Source organism: Rhinoderma darwinii, chromosome 2 (assembly GCF_050947455.1).
Source record: "Rhinoderma darwinii isolate aRhiDar2 chromosome 2, aRhiDar2.hap1, whole genome shotgun sequence".
Classification (NCBI taxonomy): Eukaryota; Metazoa; Chordata; class Amphibia; order Anura; family Rhinodermatidae; genus Rhinoderma; species Rhinoderma darwinii.
The window spans coordinates 247,982,862-248,004,267 of NC_134688.1; the positions used below are offsets into that span (position 1 = coordinate 247,982,862).

At 41.7% G+C, this 21,406-nt stretch overlaps 1 protein-coding gene across 6 annotated transcripts in view; it reads right to left on the reverse strand.

The window, feature by feature from the left end:
• Positions 1 to 21,406, reverse strand: part of LOC142742856 (uncharacterized) — a 285,274-nt gene that overhangs the window by 183,321 nt on the left and 80,547 nt on the right. For all 6 annotated transcript variants that reach the window (XM_075853027.1, XM_075853028.1, XM_075853025.1 and 3 more), the window contains exons 8-10: positions 11,878 to 12,001; positions 4,545 to 4,713; positions 2,323 to 2,501 (exon numbers count right to left, since the gene is read on the reverse strand). In XM_075853027.1, the coding sequence (XP_075709142.1) occupies positions 2,323 to 2,501; positions 4,545 to 4,713; positions 11,878 to 12,001 (472 nt within the window). The remainder of the gene's footprint in view (positions 1 to 2,322; positions 2,502 to 4,544; positions 4,714 to 11,877; positions 12,002 to 21,406) is intronic.

Sequence of the window (21,406 nt, forward strand, 5' to 3'; positions counted from 1 at the left end):
TTCACTCCCCATAACTTTTTTAGTCTTACGTCAATAGAGCGGTGTGAGGGCTTATTTTTTTGCGGGAGGAGCTGTAGTTTCTATTGGCACCATTTAAAGTAATATATATTGTACTGGGAATCCTGAAAAAAATATTTGCGGGCTGAAATTGGAAAAAGCTGCGATTCCTCCATTGTTTTTTGAGTTTCGTTTTTACGGCTTTCACCGTGCAGTAAAAATGGCAACTTAACTTTATTCTGCGGCTCAATATGATTACGGTGATATTAAATTTATATAGGTTTTTTTATATTTTACTACTTTAAAAAAACAAAACTATTTGTTAAAAAAAAAAATGTTTTGTTTCACCACATTCTGAGAGGCATAACTTTTTTTATTTTTCCGTGGATTGAGCGGTGTGAGGCCTTATTTTTGCGAGACGAGCTGTAGTTTTTATTGTTACAATTTTTTGGTACATGCAACTTTTTGATACGTTTTATGCATTGCTAAGTTGACCAAAAAAACAGCGATTTTGGAGTTTTTTATTTTTTACGGCGTTCACCGTGCGAGTTAAATAATGGGATATTGTAATAGTTCGGACTTTTACGGATGCAGCAATACCAATTTTATTAATTTTTTACATTATATTAGAGGAAAACTGGGAAAAGGTTGTTTTTTTTTACTTTTTTTATTTATTTTTAATTTCACTACTAATAACTTTATTTGTTTTTTTTAAACACATTTCAATAGTCCCCTTAGGGGACTTGAACCAGCGATCGTTAGGCCCTTGGGCTGCTATGACAACCATCGGCACCCCACGTTTGCGTTGTGGGGGCGCCGATGAGCTGTCAGAGGGGGCCATCCCCCTTTTTAACGCCTCAGATGCTGCAGTTGTGATTGACCGCAGTATTTGAGGGGTTAAACAGCCAGGAAAAGTGAGATCGCTGTTCCTGGCCGTTAATCCAGGGTGTCAGCTGTAAAACACAGCTGACACCCGCAGCGTATGGAGCGCGCTCAGCACGCTCCATACATCACCGCCCACACCAGGACGTAATAGCACGTCGGTAATTGGTTAAATGACTGCAACCAGAGATCTTGAAAACCGTTAGGAATTAATGCAGTAAGTATTTTGGAAGATTGTATGATTGTATAACTACTTATTATATAATGGGTAAGCTTTATTAGCTGAAACCGGAATACTCCTTTAGTGAGTTTTGATGTGCGAAGCAGATTTAACATGATCAAGCCTACAAAGCCAATCATAAGCAATAAGGCAACTCAATGTTGAAAACGTAGTAAAAAGAAAAGATTAAATAGAACATAGGGTACCTCCGTATTAGAGTAGTAAATATGTGTATTGTTTCTCACTAAGAAACACAATAAGCATTTACTGTATATGCTTAAACACATAAGACAAATCATATGAGTAAGGGGCCTTTCAGTAAAGGGAACATAGTATGAGACTGCACATGTGAACTATTGCGACCCCTGTTGGTAGAAATATAAAATACTACTTTTATTTTAAACTGCAAATGAGATCAGTGTAAGTAGTGCTTCCTTATATTTAGACATGCTGAACGTATTACATAAGTTCCCATTTACCCAGCATATCCCAAAACAAAAAAATGTGCTTTTGGCATAAGCCGGGCCAATATCCATTGACTTTTTTTTTTTGCTTTATACTGTATAGAATAGCGTAGTAGACTTTGCTATTCTGTAAAGAGTCATACAGTAAAAAAAATATACTCTGGGTTTCTTACACTGCTCACTTGCCAAGTGGTAACCACCCACTTGACAGTCAAAGGCCTCATTTTCATATTGGGAACCAAAACTAATGGCACAGATCTCTCAGAAATGGTGGGGGCTTCTTCTAAGTTGGCCATAGATATTCAAGATTTCAAACAGACAACAATGGTCATCCAACTGTACAGTTGGTCGATACCACTACAAACATTTCCAACCAGACAGACAAAAACAGAAAAAGTTGGGATAAGAATAAAAATTAAAAACAATGTTCTTCCATATATTTCAGATTATGGTTGACTAGAGGAGGAAAGCATTAGACATTACAGATCCAAATTTTGATCAATTGATCATTATATATATATATATATATATATATATATATATATATATATATATAAATAAAAAGAAGAAAAAAAAATAAAAAATAGAGCGATTAATGGACGGCAATAAAAAAATTAAGTAAAAATCGTCCATTTCGGTCAACATTATTCTCACAACTATGGCAAGCTTTAATAAAAGTTTGATAAAACTTTAAATCATTTGTTAAAACAGGTGAGGGTTTTAGTTTGCACTGAATACCTAAGATAACAGATTTCATACTTTTGGGTTGAAAGTCACATTCCTTGTAAAATTACGTTGAAGATGAGTAGACAGCTCCATATCCTCTTTTTGCAGGGTAGCCATGACTCGTTCAGCCATCGCAGAAATTTGCAGCCATGAAGGGAATATATTTTTAATCATAAGATGTAGATACATGAATAATTCATATGGGTGCTCAGCTGAAAAAGCAAAATATTTATTTTACAATCTAAATATAAACCCTGGGGAAACAGCCAATTAGACATGCAAACAATAGAAAATTAGGAAAATAATAAAGAAACAATGCAAGTTTAAAAAAAAAAAATTTTCCCCAGCCAACCAGAGGTAAAGTATCAAATTGTCCTTCCCAATCTATTACTTGCTTTCGTTAAACAAGGAAAAAAGCATGCAAAAACTGTGCCAAAACAGCAATGTGTGGCTGGATTCATATATGGCGTTTTGATGCAACTAACTTTTTAAATAAATTTCTAAAAGCATTGGGGTGAATTTATTAATCAATGCACACCAGTATTCTGGTAAAAAAAAAAAAGAGGCACAAATTTAGTTGCTTGGCTGTTCTGCGCAAGAAAATGCTACTTTCCCCCTTTTACAGCATGTCCGACACTTTATAAAAAAACGGACCACAGCTTCAAAAAAGGGGGCAACCACCTGCGAGCCGATAAATGTATCAGAATTTATGCCTGAAACTGGTGTAAATTATGGCACAAATCTATGCCAGCTTCTAGCTGGCGTCATCTTAGTAAATTCCAGTCTTAGTAAATGTGCCCTGATGTCTGCATTTTCTGGTGTGTTTTTGTTATTAGGGTGCTTTCACAAGCTGTAGTTTTCTAGCGTTTTTGACGCAGTGTGGAGAATTGACTAAGACTGGCGTTTCATACGCCAGTCTTAGGCCCTGTTCACATGGCAGAATTTTTCCCGTGGATTCTGCCGCAAAACTCTGCCTCCCATTATTTTCAATGGGAGTCTGACGCTTCTTTTTCCTGCTAGCTGATTTTTTCAGCTAGCGGGAAAAAGAAGCGTCCTGCCCGATATTTGGGCGGATTTCGCCCAAACCTCCCATTGAAGTCAATCCGAGGTGTAATCTTTCTGCCAATGGCAGGAATAATTCCACGGCAGATTTTGCGGCGGGACCCTCTATGCAAAATCCGCCATGTGAACTGACCCTTAATATAAAAAAAGTTGGAGTAAGATGCTACACATTTTTTAAGAGGTGAACACTGTACAGTTGTAAACCACCTTGGTTTCAGGGCCTCCTGCTACGCTGCATTTTCTCCAAGGTGGTTGCACAAATTTCTAAATTGACCTTACTGGTGAAAACTGTAGCATTAAAACCGCATGTGAAAACCTGTGATGTGATTAGGGGTAGGTGGTTATGTTGCGCAATTTCAATTTTTGTCTACAGCCAACTGGATACTGAGTCTAAGTAGAGACATAACATGCTGATCCGGACTGAGCAGTTGTCCATTTTACAGCTATCATACTAAAATTTGATGACTAAGGAGAAGGGGGGCACATCCTCAAAACCACTTTCTTAGGTACCAAGAGAGCTTGCCCCACCCCTGCAGAGCAATTGCAAGTACCATTATTAAGGTCTATGGGTGCTACAATGGCTCATCATAAAACGGTATGGTGATCTAAGTTTGGTTAAGAAAATAGAATCACGGGGGTTCTGGTGTTGCAGCCAAAACCAGAAGTGGTTCCAAAGGGTATAAAGAAAAGACTGACGCATCTTTCTATTTTGTACAGTAAACTGAAACAAAAACTTTATCAAAACTATGTGTATATTCCTGGCCTTGCACAAACACTGCAGTTTGGTGCAGTTCTTGAAAGCATTTCTTATATGCAAAACCAGAATTGGATACACTCCTGGCTTTGGTAAAAAAACAAAAAAACAACTGCATTAGAACTGCACCAAAAAATGGAATGTGTCAATCCAGCCTAAAGCTTTCAGTGGCATTTTTTTTTCAGCACAAAAATGCTGCAAGATATTACTTTAAAGTCTATTGTAAAATATACATACACATCATTTTGGTTTGTGGCATTTTTGTAGCTCTTTTGGGGTCAGTAGCTTTTTTTTTTTTCAAAACTCAGCATGCTCCAGGTATGGCATATTTTACATAGGCTTAATAACACCTAGTAAAGTTTTTATGCCATTTTGGCTAAAAGGAGAGCAGACCTGTCCCAATAAAATGCTGCCCTTATATGTTACTACACTACTTTACCTGTAGTTGGAGTTTGTCTGAATGCCATTTGAAGAGGAAAAAGCCAGTGGATTAAATAGGGCTCATATACACCATTATAAACATAGAGAATATTTAATGATTTGCTGGACTCCATAATTATTTCTTCATCTGTTGCAAATGGATACATGGATGGAGTGTTTCCAAATTTCTGTTAGACACAAAGAATACACTTATTATCTGTCATGATTATATATTTTCAGTACTAGAAATTACTAAAAACAATCTTTTTTTAAAAATTATTATTCTCACTATGGGTTGTTTTTTTTTTATAACAATAGTACAAGAACACAACACTTAAAAACATAAAAAAGAAAACAAGAAAATATAACTTCACAAAGTTGACATAACTGGCAAACAGCAATCCACAGTGTGCCCACAATGTAGAATAGTCAAGGCTCACAAAATAACTCTGGACCAGAAATTGAGGGGGGAATAAAGACACAAAAAAAGGAAGAAAGGAAAAAAAAAAAAGGGGGTTGAGACTAACTGGAGAAACACACATAAATGCAGGAGAGATTTGTAGGAAGTCTGAAGCCTAAAATTGAATCCAGTGGGTTCAGGTGGCGTTGAAGGAGTCCACAGAGTTCTACAGAGATACAGTGAGCCTTTTTTTTAATTTTCATGATGTCGTCAACCCTAGGCACGCACTGTACAAGGGAAGGTCCAGAGATGATCTTCCAAAGTGCTGGGATACAAGCCTGCCCCACGTTGACCAGGTAGCAGAGAACAAACAGGGTGTAATAGCACTGAGGGAGGTCACTGATGTGTAGGAGAAAAAGGGCTGGGGACCTAGTTAGGGCAATTCCAAGGACCTAAAAGTATAGCCTATGAATTCTGAACCAGAAGTCCTGGAGAACAGAAGAGGACTAGTGTACATGTAAGAACGTGCCTAAGGTGCCAGCACATAGAATTGAACATGGGATAGAATGAGTGAAGTCTCTTAGGGACATAATAAAAACGAGTAAGAATCTTATATCCAGATTCCTGGTATCTTCTGGCAATGCAAGACTTGACAGTGTATGTCTGCAGAGGCTGAGAAAGGAACATTTAATCTCAAAGTGCGTCTTGATGCGGGAAAAGTCGTTGTTCTAGGGGAGGGATGAAAGGAAACTAGACGCACCCGAACTAAATCTGGCGAGTGACATTTACAAAAGGGTCTGTCGGTGTAATCCGAAGAAAAGGCTGGATTGCTCAAGATTCAGAGCAAGGGGAAGTGAGATAAGACAGTGCGAAAACACACGCTGCAAACTAAAGTAATGATACCCATAGTGGGGTGTGAAGTGAGGCAAGTAGGGGGCGAGTGAGCAACTCAGGGGAGAGAAACTAATGCTATCAGGGAAATAGCCTGTTTCAAAGCCATCCAAACATGTCAATTACTTGCTGAAAGTGGGACGCTTCATAGTATCGGTGGAGGTCCAGCAGGCCCAACCCACGCTTAACCCTAAAACAATCTGTGCTTTAAAAGGAAACATAATTATCAAGCTGTTTCCATGCTGTATAGCCCTACAAAATATTGACTTTCCAATAACAACACGCAGAACTGCAAGGATAGCAAACCTGTTGTTATATATTGACGTGTTCACAATAAAGCATTGAGGAATATATATATATATATATATATATATATATATATATATATACTTAGTAGGGCTTTGGATTCCCAGTACATTTTAAGGCCGAAATTCAGACGACACCAGTATACGTTCATGTGACGGACGTTAAAACAACGGCCGTTACATGGACGCATGAATTTCAACGGACTATGTGAAGGGCCCGTTGAAAAATAGAACATGTCCTATTTTCTTCCGTTCTCACAGATCCCTAGATACATAGTTACATAGTTAGTACGGTTGAAAAAAAGATACAGGTCCATCAAGTTCAACCAAGGGATGGGAAAGGGGAAGGGAAAAATTTCTACACATAGGAGCTAATATTTTTCTGTTCTAGGAAATTATCTAGGCCTTTTTTAACCCCTTCCCACTATTGGGCGTGACTGTACATCCAGATTCAAAGTGCATTCCCGCAATAGGGCATACAGTCACACAATGTAGATGAAGCAGGCACAGAAGCTGGGCGCGCTTCATCTTCAGCGGGTATCAGCTGTGATACACAGCTGACATCCCGCTGCAACGGTGGCGACAGCAGTTACCGCCGATCGCAGCCAATTAACCACTTCAAAGCGGCTGTCAATGGTGTCCGCCGCATTGAAGTGGTTGACAGAGGGAGGGAGCTCCCTCTGTACCCCCCGCGAGAGAGTGGGTACATCGCGGGTGGCGATGGTTGCTATGGCAACAAGGAAGCTAGGCTTCCTGGTTGCCCAGGTACGGAAGCCTATTAGATCCTGCCCGAGGCAGGACGTAATAGGCTAACTGTCAGATGAAGAATGACAGTTACAATACACTGCACTACATAAGTAGTGCAGTGTATCATACCGGGGATCAGAAGATCAGATCTTCAAGTCCTCAGGTAAGGCCTCATGCACACGACCGTAAAAACACCCGTTATTACGCGTCGTAATTACGACCCGAAATAACGGGCCCATAGACTTCTGTTGGCCACGGGTACCTTCCCGTTTTCTCACGGGAAGGTGCCCGTGCCGTTCAAAAAGATAGAACATGTTCTATTTTTTTCTTTTACGGGCCGTGCTACTATACTTTATAATGGGAGCACGGCTCGGAATAACGGCCGGCTGCCCTTGCCCGGCCATGCTCATAATTACGAGTCGTAATTACGAGCACGGTTGTGTGCATGGGGCCTAAGTGTAAAAAAAAAAAAGTGAAAAAAGTAAAAAAAAATGTGAAAGAAAAATAAATAAATACAAGTTTTAACTAATATAAACAATGATCGCCCTGTTTCCCTGATCAACTCCTTTATTATTAGAAAACATGAACAAAAACTATACATAATAGGTATCGCCACGATCGGAACGGCCTGATCTATAAAATTATCACATTATTTTTACTGCATGGTGAACACCGTAATTTTTTTTAATAAAAAACAATGACAGATTTTTTTTGAGACAAGATGACCAAAAAATTTAATTCGAATATAAAGTGATCAAAAAGTTGCAGGTAACACAAAATGGTACCAATAGAAACGACAACCTCTATTGTGTACTCATTTTTGCAGAACACTTGTGGGGTCAAAATGCTCACTACACCCCTAGATAAATTCCTTGAGGGATCTAGTTTCCAAAATGGGGTAATTTTTTTGAAGTTCCACTGTACTGGTACTATAGCTCAATGCAACATGGCGTCAAAAAACGAATCTTGTAAAATCTACATTCCAAATACTAAATGGTGCTCCTTCCATTTAGAGTATGGCTGTGTGTCCAAATAGCAATTTATGATCACACGTGGGGTATTGCCTTACTCTGGAGAGAATGCTTTACGAACATTGAGGTTCTTTTCTCCTATAGTCCTTGTGAAAATGCTAAATTTTGGGCTAGAACTACATCTTTTCGCCCAAAAAAATGTTAATTTTTTTTTATTATCACATCCGAATTCTAATAAATTCAGCAAAAACCTGTGTGGTCAAAATGCTCACTACACACCTAGATTAATTCCTTAAGGGGTTTAGTTTACCAAATGGAGTCACATTTCAGGGGTTCCTACTGTACCGGTACCTCATGGGCTTTGTAAATGCAACATGGCGCCCAGGAATCAATCCTGCAAAATCTGCGCTCCAACTGCCAAATGGTGCTCCTTCCCTTGTATCCTGCCGTGTATCCAAACAGCAGTTTATGACCACATGTTGCGTATTTTCGTACACGGGAGAAGTTGCTTTAAAATGTTGGGGGGCTTTTTCTCCTTTATTTGTTGAGAAAATGAAATTTTTTTTAACTACTGCTATGTCTTATTGGAAAATAATGTAATTTTTCATTTTCACTGCCCAATTCTAATAAAATCTATGAGACACCTGTGGGGTCAAAATGTTCACTACACCCCTAGATGAATTCCTCAATGGGTGTAGTTTACCAAGTGGAGTCACTTTTGGGTAGTTTCCACTGTACTGGTACCTAAGGGGCTTTGCAAAAGCGACATGGTGCAGAAAAAACAATCCAGCAAAATCTGCTCTCCAAAAGCGAAATGGCGCTTCTTCCCTTCTGAGCCCTGATGTGTATTCATACAGTAGTTTATTACCACATATGGGGTATTTCCGTACTCTGGAGAACTGGCTTTACAAATGTTGATGTGCTTTTTCTCCTTTATTTGAAGAGAAAATTAAACATTTTGACCTAAAGCTACGTCTTAGTGGGAAAAAAAATATAGAATTTTTCATTTTCACTGCCCAATTCTAATGAAATCTTTAAAATCACTGGCAAGTTCTCCTGTACATCCTCCAATGTAGTGTACATGATCCTGTGTACAAGGTGCATCAATAAAGGAATCTACATTGGAGAAACAATACAAAAACTACAAACAAGGATGAATCTTCACAGACATACAATAAAACAGGAGGTGGATACACCCGTGGGAAAACACTTCTCTGGACCTGATCACAGTTTGGCAGATTTAAAGGTACTCATTCTGAAGGGTCATTTTAAAAACAACAGAGAAAGAAAAATTTGGGAATTCAAGATGATGATAAAATTCCAGTCATTGACACAAGGCCTCAATCTAACACCAGGATTTATGAGCCACTACATGGACACACGTCACGTCCCCCATCAGACTGACTCCAGATGCCTTAACTCCTAAGTCATCACCCCTATAACCTCAGTTTTATTGCCCCGGCTTATCTTAATGATGTATCACCTCATGTACTAATTGTCTTTGTGTAACATCTAAATGTTGTGCTTTTTTCTAAGTCATTCATTTGTAAACTGCCTGAAGAAGGGGCCTCTGTGCTCTGAAAGCTTGCATATATAACTTTTATGGTTAGCCAATAAAGGTATCATACCTATTATACTTTTGTCTTTTTTGACACAAAAGTATTTAACATTTCATAATGAAATCTTTGAAACACTTGTGGGGTCAAAATGCTCACTACACCCCTAGATGAATTACTCTAGGGGTGTAGTTTCCAAAATGTAGTCACTTTTGGGGGGTTTCCACTGTACTGGTACCTTAGGAGCTTTATAAATGCAACATGGTGCAGAGAAATCAATCCAGCAAAATCTGTACTCCAAAAGCCAAATGGCGTGCCTTCCTTTCTGAGTCCTGCCGCTTGCCCAAACAGCAGTTTTTGACCACATGTTGGGTATTTCCGTACTCTGGAGAACTTGCTTTACAAATGTTGGGGTCTTTTCCTCATTTATTTGTTGAAAAAATTCTGAGGTAAAGCTACATCTTATTGGAAAATAATGTAATTTTTCATTTTCATTGCCCAATTCTAATGAAATCTATGAAATACCTGTGCGGTCAAAATGCTCACTACACCCCTAGATGAATTCCTCAAGGGGTGTAGTTTCCAAAATTGAGTATTTTTGGGGTGTTTCCTTTGTTTCGGCACCACAAGACCTCTTCTACTCTGATATGGTGCTTGAAATATAATTTAAGAAAAGGAAGGCCCTAAAATCCACTAGGTGCTCCTTTGCTTCTGGGGCTTTTGTTTCAGTCCATTCGCACACTAGGGATATTTCTAAAAACTGCAGAATCAGGGCAATAAATGTTCAGTTGTGTTTCTCTGGTAAAAACATTCAGTATTACTGGAAACATTTATAAAAATGGAATTTCTTAAAAAAAATAATGAAATTTGCAAATTTCCCTTCCACTTTGCTTTAATTCCTGTGAAACGCATAAAAGGTTAATAAACTTTCTAAATGCTGTTTTGAATACTTTAAGGGGTGCAGTTTTAAAATGGGGTGATTTGTGGGGGTTCCTAATATATAAGGCCCTCAAAGCGACTTCAGATCTGAACTTTTCCCTAAAAAAATAGGCTTTTGAAATTTTATTGAAAATGTGAGAAATTGCTGCTAAACTTATAAGCCTTGTAACGTCCTAGAAAAATAAAAGGATGTTCAAAAAACGATGCCAATCTAAAGTAGACATATGGGAAATGTTAGCTAGTAACTATTTTGTGTGGTATAACTATCTGTCTTACAAGCAGATACATTTGAATTTGGAAAAAAACTTTGCTGTTTTTCACACAAAAATATTGAATATATTGACCAAATTTTTTCACTAACATAAAGTACAATCTGTCACGAGAAAACAATTTCAGAATCGCTTGGATAGGTAAGAGCATCCCCAAGTTATTACCACCTATAGTAACACACGTCAGATTTAAAAAATGAGGCTCTGTAATTTGGTCCAAAAGTGGCTGCGTCCTTAAGGGGTTAAAGCCATCTACTGTCCCTGCTGTGACCAGCTCCTGCGGTAGACTATTCCATAGATTCACAGTTCTCACAGTAAAGAAGACTTGTTGCCTCTACAGGTTGAACCTTTTTTTCTCCAGACGGAGGGAGTGCGCCCTTGTTTTTTGAGGGGGTTTTACATTGAGCAGGATTTCACCATATTTTTTGTATGTGCCATTAATATATTTATATAAGTTAATCATGTCCCCCCTTAGTCGTCTTTTTTCAAGGCTACATAGGTTTAATTCTTTTAACCTTTCCTCATAACTTAGATTCTCCATGCCCCTTATTACACTTAAGTCTATGGGGATCCGTGTTTTGTTATTTCCTCATAGATTGTAAGCTCTTGCGAGCAGGGACCTCAATCCTTCTGTCTGAATTGTAAATCAGCTTCGTCACTATGTAATGTCTGATATTGTCTGTTTATGTTCCCTCTAAATTGTAAAGTGCTGCGTAATATGTTGGTGCTATATAAATAAAAAGATTATTATTATTATAGGGCCTAAAGCAGAATATAGTGTGATATTTGGCAAAAAAAAATATGTATAGGTCTGAAGTGGTGTGAACATAGACTTACCATGAGGCTCAGGCTGGGTTCACACGACCTATTTTCAGACGTAAACGAGGCGTATTATGCCTCGTTTTACGTCTGAAAATACGGCTACAATACGTCGGCAAACATCTGCCCATTCATTTGAATGGGTTTGCCGACGTACTGTGCCGACGACCTGTCATTTACGCGTCGTCGTTTGACAGCTGTCAAACGACGACGCGTAAAATGACTGCCTCATCAAAGAAGTGCAGGACACTTCTTTGAAACGTAATTTGAGCCGTTTTTCATTGAATGCAATGAAGAACAGCTCAAGATTACAGGCGTCAATGACGCCTCGCAAAATACGAGGAGGAGGATTTACGTCTGAAACGACGGAGCTGTTTTCTCCTGAAAACAGTCTGTAATTTCAGATGTAAAAGACAGTTATCGTGTGCACATACCCTGAGTGTTTCACCACTTACCTCCACAACAGCATTCTCAATAAGGCCTGAAATTGGAGACCGTGTTGCACTTCTCAGCTTTAATTTAACACATCTGTGTTCCAGTGTTCTGCCATATCGTTCTCTTGCTTCTTTCTCCATCATCCTTTCAAAATTATGTCATTAGTAATTTAATTCCATTATTGGAAAACTATGCAGATAACATTTTACTTTTACAATTTTGCAGGCTAAATTTATGACGCGTTCAGTGTTTACGTTTGGCAGGACCAGTTGAAATGTTTCCACAGAAAAAATCTAGATAGACATATGCAACTGTACACCTATACACTTACATATGTCTGCCAAAGACTGCCAGACAGGTTTATTTTTTTATTTTTTAGCAATACGTATTCTGGCCAAAAGTCAGCATATACTGAAAATAGTGGTGTAAATTTAGGGTTATTATAGCATATAATATCATATAATATCATAACATATTGTTGTCTATGGAACGCAATGTAACTTCTTGTTTCTTCTTCTCCTTCTAAGGGCTTATTCACACGAACAGGTGTAAAATCGTTTTTCACGGCCGATTTGCATACATGCAGTACCCGATTTCACAGATCCCTCACAGACTAGAGTCTATTGAGGGATCTGTGAAAACGGGCGAAACATGTCCTTTTTTTTACGGGCCGTTCACACAGTCTGCTAAAAGAACCAAAAACAAAGACGGCCGTGTGATAAGCCCCATAGACGTACATTGATTTTAATGCAGCAGTGTGACGGTTGATTATCCCATTCGTGTGAAACAGGCATAAGGGTATGGTCACACGTGCATGTCCGTTACGACTGAAATTACGGAGCTGTTTTCAGGCATTCCTAATAACATCCTGTATTCAGCTGTAGTGTTAATGAGACCTAACAGATCTTTCCCCATGCATTTTAATATCGGATGTGTGTGTGTTGTATTACCTGTCTATTCTACACTTACTACTAGTTCTAGAAGATTGCAGTAAAAACAGCGGTTTCACAAAACCACATAGTTTTTTGCCATAGTTCTTTCTTGCCTATGGACTCATGGCCACTAATAGCGACTGAGTCAAGTTTGTTGCACATGTGCTGTAGAAGTTACTAGAGATACAAAAAATCTCAGTGCTGTTTCTGTCCCATAGAATTTGAATGGAGGAGCGATGTGCATGCTCGTTCGCCGCTCTTCTTTGCCGTAGTCATCCTATCAAAAGATCTAACATTTATCACCTGTTCGGTGGGTAGATGATAAATGTTTTAGGCCGGAATATACCTTTAAGCCTTGGTCACACAGTGCAATTGTGATCAGTGGCAGATTAATTGTACCATGGTCCCTGGGCTGTTGACTCACCTCGGGCCCCCTCACACGCAATTCAACCCCCCCCCCAAGCCATTGACACTGTACCCGTCAGTGCCACTGACCTGATGGATACAGGTTTTAGCACTAGATACAGCTGCTCTGTATTCAGGATATAAAGCAGCTGTATCTCAATAAGTAAAAATAATTTTTAATAAGTATTTAGAAAGGTTGCACCAAACACCATACACTATTTTATTTAAAAAAAACAAACACTTTTTGAAAGGTTTACATAGCCTTTAACACATCAAATAAAAACAAATTGTAACACCTCTTTTTAAAGGGTAAGTAAATGTTCAAACTTCTGACATGTCATAGTGACATGTCAGAACTTTTGATGGGTGGGGGTCCGGGTGCTGAGACCCCCACCGATTGCTAAAACTAAGAGGCAGAAGCACTCATGCGAGCGCTGAGCCACTTCGTTTCTTTTCGACTTTTTCCGGAAAACCAAACTAGTGGTGTACGGGTTCATTCACTTTCTATGAACCCGTACACAAACTGCACGGCTTTCCGGAAACAGAAACCAAGCAGCTCAGCGCTCACACGAGTGCTTCTGCCGCTTAGTTTTAGTGATCGGTGGGAGTCTGCGAACGATGCTGCTTCCGTAACTTTCATTCAGTTTTAATGGGACTTACGGAAACAGCGTAGATCAGCAAGCTACGCTGTTTTCGTAACTCCCGACCATGTAATCAGGATGCGGCCAGGAGGCAGCGAGAGCAAAAACAGGTGGATATGTCATACATTTCCCTTATGGGAAAACTGAGGGCTGTATGCAGGGATTATATTGCAAGGGGAGGTGAGTTTGTCTCACTGAATGCTGGGGGCTCTATAGGGAGGTCTGAGCAGTGGCGTAGCTATAGGGGTCGCAGCGGTCGCAACTGCGACCGGGCCCCGTAGCTAGGGGGGCCCGCAGGCCCCCCTCACCACACTAGCGTTGTAATGATTGCTCTACATTGCTGGGTCCCTGCTGTGGTACAAAAGAGACCCAGTAATGTAGCTTAAAGCATTGGTGGCAGCTCAGCTGTCAGAGAGGGTGGAAAATGAATGATAGATGAATCCATTCATCTTACGAGACCCAGGCCCGCCCACTGTACTGTCCACCCAATCGGCTCACTTCTTGCTGTTTCCCTCTTCCTCGTGACCTGTTCAGAGGGAAAGGAATGGCTACAGCAAGAAGGTGGTGTGCGTGTCTGCTGCTCCCCTGCAGTACGAGCTGCTGACCCCACAGCAGATGTAAGTAGCAACTAGTAATCCAGCTCTTAACCCCTTCACTGTGTGTATGTATGTCTGTCATGCTGAGCAGTCACACCTCAGGGCTGACAGTTTAGCATAACAGACAAAGTATCTATCTATCTATCTATCTATCTATCTCATATCTACACTGGCGTAGCTATAGGGGTCGCAATTGCGACCGGGCCCCGAAGCCAGGGGGGCCCACAGCCCCCCGCACCACATCAATAAAAAGTTACTATAGTAACTCGGGCCGCGGGCCCCTGTTACTATAGTAACAGACTGACCTTACCTTCCTGGTTCCGGATCGCAGCGGAGGTCCTGACGTCATAGCGCTATGTACCGCGCACAACATCGAGAGGACAGAACTTCCGCCGCGGCTGAAGAGGAAGGTAAGATTAGTTGCCCTGACTGGCGGGGTCCGACTCCCGGGACCCACCAATCAGCTGTTTTGAAGGGGCCGCAGCACTCGTACGAGAGCTGCTCCCCTTCATTCCGGCCACACTGTGAATCGGTGTCGGCGATTCACAGTGTGAGCGAGTAGTGAAATGAAGGTGAAGCAGCTCTCGTACGAGTGCTGCGGCCCCTTCAAAACAGCTGATTCGCGGGTCCCGGGAGTCGGACCCCGCCAGTCAGGGCAACTAATCTTACCTTCCTCTTCAGCTGCGGCGGAAGTTCTGTCCTCTCGATGTTGTGCGCGGCGCATAGCGCTGTGACGTCAGGAGCTCCGCTGCGATCCGGAACCAGGAAAGTCCCGGAAGTCGGACCCAGACACATCAGCTATTCATGGCCTATCCTGAGGAAAGGCCATCAATGTTTAGGGACTGGACAACCCCTTTAAGCCTACGATGTAGCAGGCTTAGAGGGCCCATGAGACAGGATCACAGATTGTGTGATCCTGTTTGCTGGGCCCTGTATCTAAGACAATCACATGGTAGGCTTAGATACATGGCCCATGTGTGATCCTGTCTGTGGGACCCTGTATCTAAGCCTACCACACTGTCGGTTTAGATACAGGGCCCCAGCACACAGTAATCTTATACTGTATAAGATTACTGTCTGCTGGACCCTGTATCTAAGCCTACGTTGTGGTAGGCTTAGATACAGGGTCCCACAGACAGTATCACACATGGGCCCTGTATCTAAGCCTAACACACGTGTTACTAATCATTTTTTGTGTGTTTTCTTACAGGTTCGGTCGTTGGACTATGGCGGATTCCAGGACTACTTCGATGACAGCTTTTTTTTTGTTATCAATAAAATGGTTAATGAGGGCTGTGTGTTTTTTTTTTTTTATTTCAATAAAATATTTTTTCTATGTCTATGTGGTTTTTTTTAAACTATATTACTACCGCCTTAGTAATGGCCGCCGGCTGAGTGACAGCGTCCATTGCTAAGGCGGGGCTTAGTGTTAGCCGGTGCAGAGGCTAACACTAACCCCCTTTATTACCCCGGTACCCACCGCCACCAGGGGTGCTGGGAAGAGCCGGGTACGATCCAGTACTTGACCATCTGTAGTGATGGTCGGCCACTGGGGTGGCCGCAGGCTGGTATTATCAGGAGGGGAAAGGCCAAAAACAGTGGCCCTTCCCACCCTGGTAATGCTAGGCTGCTGCTGCTTTATTGTATCTGGCTGGTAATGAAAAATGGGGGGGACACGTCATTTAAAAAAAAAAAAAAAAAAAAATAATTGGAAAGAACGATGTGGGGTCCCCCCCAATTTTCATAACCAGCCAGATGCAACACAGCAGCCGCAGGCAGCATTACCAGGGTGGTAGGGGCCACTGTTTTTGGCCTTTCCCAGCCTAATACTACCAGCCTGCGGCCACCCCGTTGCCTGCCCGTCACTACAGATGGTCGGGTACTGGTTCGTACCCGGCTCTTCCCAGTGCTCCTGGTGGCGGTGGGTACCGAGTTAATAATGGGGGTTAGTGTAGCCTCTGCACTGGCTAACATTAAGCCTCGCCTTAGTAATGGAGGTTGTCAATCAGCCAGCGGCCATTACTAAGGCGGAGATAATAAAGTTTAAAAAGATACAAGCACATAGAAAAAATATTTAATTGAAATAAAAAAACACAACCCTCATTAACCACTGAGAATAAAAAAAACGCCGTCATTTAAGTCCTCGAATCCGAAGTCCAACAACCGAACCTGTAAAAAAACCACAAACACACAAAAATAATCTGTAACACATAAAGAAGCAAAATTATTATTCTTACCTATCCTGGGTCCAGCGCTGGAGCCGCAATGTCAGCGAGCTGGGCCCTGTATCTAATCCAATCATGTGTGATACTGTCTGCTGGGCCCTATATCTAATCCAAGCATGTGTGATACTGTCTGCTGAGCTGTGTATCTAATCCAATCATGTGTGATACTGTCTGCTGGACCCTGTATCTAATCCTATCATGTGTGATACTGTCTGCTGGGCCCTATATCTAATCCGATCATGTGTGATACTGTCTGCTGAGCCACTGCAGCTAATCCTATCATGTGTGATACTTCCTTCTGAGCCACTGTATCTAATCCTATCATGTGTGGTACTGTCTGCTGAGCCACTGTATCTAATCCTATCATGTGTGATACTGTCTGCTGGGCCACTGTATCTAATCCTATCATGTGTGATACTGTCTGCTCAGCCACTGTATCTAATCCTATCATGTGTGATACTGTCTGCTCAGCCACTGTATCTAATCCTATCATGTGTGATACTGTCTGCTGAGCCAATGTATCTAATCCTATCCATAGTTTATAGGGTTGCAGTGCTATAGATATGCTATGCTGTCTCATATACACACTTTTTTGGGGGGCGGACACACATGTATTGGGTCTATTTCCCTGACATTTTAAGCCCTGAGGGTATGTTCACACGGCAGCGTCTGTAACGGCTGAAATTACGGTGCTGTTTTCAGGAGAAATGGCATGTGCAGGCGTCTTTCGCTGCGTCCATTACGGACGTAATTGGAGCTGTTTTTCTATGGAGTCCATGGAAAACGGCTCCATTTATGTCTGAAGAAGTGACAGGCACTTCTTTGACGCGGGCGTCTTTTTTACGTGCCGCCTTTTGACAGTGGCGCGTAAAAAAAAAATGACCGTCGGCACAGAACATCGTAAGACCCATTCAAATGAATGGGCAGATGTTTGCCAACGCTTTTGAGCCGCATTTTCGGACGTAATTCAATGCTAAAACGCCCGAATTACGTCCGTAAATAGGGTGTGTGAACCCAGCCTCAGTGACGCCCCCGGCTGCTAGTGCTGCATTGTTGGGTCACTTAGGAGACCCAGCGATGCAGCTGAAAGCTGCGGACTGTCGGCCATGAGAAGTTTGCGGGGTGGGGACCCAGTAAGAATTTTTGCATCGGGGCCCATGAGCCTCTAGCTACGCCCCTGGGTCTGAGTGTCTGATTCTGACATCTCTGTGGGGGGGGGGGGGTAGCCCCTCCATAGAGCCCGCAGCTCAGACCCCCCCTATAGAGCCCCCAGCAGTCAGACAATTTGACTCCCCCTTGCAATATATTAGTAACTAGTGAGGGCTCTATGGGAAGGGGGAAAATTATTATCCCCCCATAGAGTCCTCTGCAGTGAGTTAGATGGAACCCCTCCCTGCTGTATAATAAATACTGAAGGCTCTATGGGTGATAGCGGGATTATTCCCCGCTACATAGAGACCTCTGCAGTGAGTTAGATGGAAATCCCCCCCCCCCCTTGCTGTATAATTAATCCCCCTTTAAAGTCTGCCGATTGTTGCTTGGGGCAGGAGGCGAACAGCAGACTAACCTTCTTCCTCACCGCTCAACCACCGCACTTCTCTTCTGTTCCTCACTGGCGGTACGTGCAGCGTCAAAGAGGGACGTGCACTGCGCTGGCAGCTCTATTCCGTTCCAGTCCGCCTCTCCCTTCCCTCCCTCCCTCTCATTAGCGGCCATTAGCAGCACTAGCACTGAGTCTCTTAAAGGAACAGTGTCATCGCAAATAATTTTTTTATATGTTAAAGATGTTAGTGCTTTAATAAAAACGTTTATATTCATTTGTGTGTTTGTGTTTTACTGTTTCTTATTTTTACACTTTTTCTTCCCTATGGGGGCTGCCATTTTTTGTTCCATTTCTGTGTGTGTCGATTAACGACACACACAGACATGGAATACGGCAGCCACAGTCCCATAGGGACTGCGAACGGCTCCCGTCCCATTGACTGCCGTGTACGGCGTCTGTGTGGGAACTGCGCATGCGCCGCTCCCACACAGTCCTATTCGAAATTGGCGCCGTCCGGCGCCATTTTCCTGTGGACCGGAAGTCGCGGCCGGACAGTAATATTACTACTTCCGGTCGCGGCTTCCGGACTTGTGCACATGGAACAGCGGCAGCAAACGGAGCGGACGGGCCGGAGGGAGCCGCGGCGGCAGGAGCAGGTAAGAGATTTCAATGTATGTTAGTGTTTGTGTGTGTTTACTACTGTATGTAAACCTACTACACTGTGGGTTACCTCAAAAAATGGCGACACACAGTGTAGGAGGTTAAACCTTTCAAACCCCTCGTTTATCCCGGCACTAGCCAGGATAAAGGAGGGGGGGATGCTGAGAGCTCACTAGAGCGAGGGCTTTTAACCCAATGTTGCAATGCTGCAATTTGGGAACAGCCCCATCTAGTGGCCAAAAATGGGTAGTATTATAAATTAGAAATAATTTATAATATTTCCTGGCTCGTGCCAAACAAAAAAAAAAAAATTTGAACAATGTTTAATCACCCACACACTAAATGTTTAATTTTTAAAAAAAAAACATGTTTTTCTGGCAACACATTCCCTTTAAGTGATTTTTAAAATGATGTGCGGTTTGGGCGGCCATGGGCTGCATTGTGTGAAAAAAGTCCAAGTCAACTAAACACAAATAAAACAATCAGTAGGTATTTATAATGAACACAAGACAATACATGCCATGTATTCCCTAACTAAAAAAACAGCTACCACAATGTATTTTTCTCCTCTTCGAGACAAAGGTTTTTTCTTGACCATGACGTGTGAGGGTATGTTCACACGGCCTATTTTCAGACGTAATTCGGGCGTTTTACGCCTTGAATTACGCCTGAAAAGACGGCTCCATTACGTCTGCAAACATCTGCCCATTGCTTGCAATGGATTTTACGATGTTCTGTGCAGAAGAGGTGTAATTTTACGTGTCGCCGTCAAAAGACGATGCGTAAAAATACGCCCGCGTCAAAGAAGTGCACTTTTTACTTCTTGGTACATTTTTGGAGCCGTTTTTCATTGACTCCATTGAAAAACAGCTCCAATAACGTCCGTAAAAGAAGCCGCGAAAAACGCGAGTACTTGCAAAAACGTCTGAAATTCAGGAGCTGTTTTCGCCTGAAAACAGCTCCGTAATTTCAGACGTATTTTGCTAAACCGTGTGAACATACCCTAATAAACAGACAGTGCTGAATCTGCTGCAGCACAATGAAATGGATAGTGGCTTTCAGATGTTATAATATGTAACGCACCTTGAAACAACGTGTCAGTGCTTGTGTTTTGTTCGCACATAAATATGATTCTTCTTTAATGGTGTAAGTTATCCAATCACCATACCTTGAAAATGCAGTGATTCTTGGAAATCCTATCTATAGATTGAAGGAGGTTCCTTAGAAATAGATAATCATATTCAGATGATGTTGAAATTGTATTCCTGGAAAAACGGTTCCTTAGGGAATGACAAAAGACTCGCAGGCAGCATTTCAGCACAGAAGAAAAAGTGGGGAATATCTTCTGCAATTTGAACAACAGCATACTCCAGATTGCCGCTGTTTCTTTTATCAAAAGGTCAAAGTCATCCCTGTCATCTTGTTGGTAATTTGATTTGTGACTACAAATGTCGGCTTTACATGTTTTTTTGTTGCATCAGTCTATCTATCTAAGATACTGAACTAAGTGACATTGATATTACCGTCATTGGATTTTCCAAGGGTAGAATAAATAGGTTTTATTCGATTTATGGTCCATTTATCTAAATTCTTATATTTTACCTACTGCATTTACAGAATGAGACACAAACTTACAGAAACAACCGCAGCCAGAAAAACGGAGAACAGTCACATTGTAACGTTATTATCTTTAATTTAAAGACCATTTACACTTAAAAGTAAATTTTCAGCAGTTTTGAGTCCTTAAAACTGCTGACACGCTATGTACAGGGTATCGCAAGTGCCATGGAGGCGGCCTCTTCATGTTTAATGCTCACCGCTCTCTGCACTGGATGCTGCCAGCCCCTCCCCTCTGATAGCAGTTTCCTGATTGCTTTACGTTACGGCTGTAGCGTCCAAAGAGTGGCACTTGCAGCATCGGGGACATCAAAACGGAGATGTCTTGGTCATGCAACTTGCATGACTGACAACATAGGTCTGGTTATGCTGCACCCTGCATATAGTGCGGTCAGCAGTTTTGAGAACTCAAAACTGCTGACAGACTCCCTTTAAGGGCATGTACAGACATGGCGGAATTGTTGTTGAATTCCGCTGTGGACAGTCCGCAGTGGAAATCTGTAGCAGCCGTTTTTTCCATTGGTATCTATACCTTTTTTGGTAGCTTTGTTGAGACATTGCGGAAAATAACAGTGCAGAATTTAGGCACACCGCAACATACAGAGTCTGTTGTGGAGAAGCAGCGGATTTTCACTGCATATTTCAGCCTTTGTGATGCAAAGGCTGAAATCTGCAGCAAGTCCACTGTAATATGCACAAGGTCTGAATTACCTGTCAAATATGCAAATGTTGCTGCAGATTCGTTGTGTAATTGGCGCGAATTTGCAGCAACATTTGAAAAATTCTGCAACGTCTGAACATGCCCTAAGCCTGAGTTAACACGGGGCGAATACGCTGCGTAAAGTTACACTGCGTATCCGCCCCGGTGGCCACAGTGAATTCCTGTTGAAAAACCGCACAAAACTGTGATTGGCTGCAGTGGTGGTCACA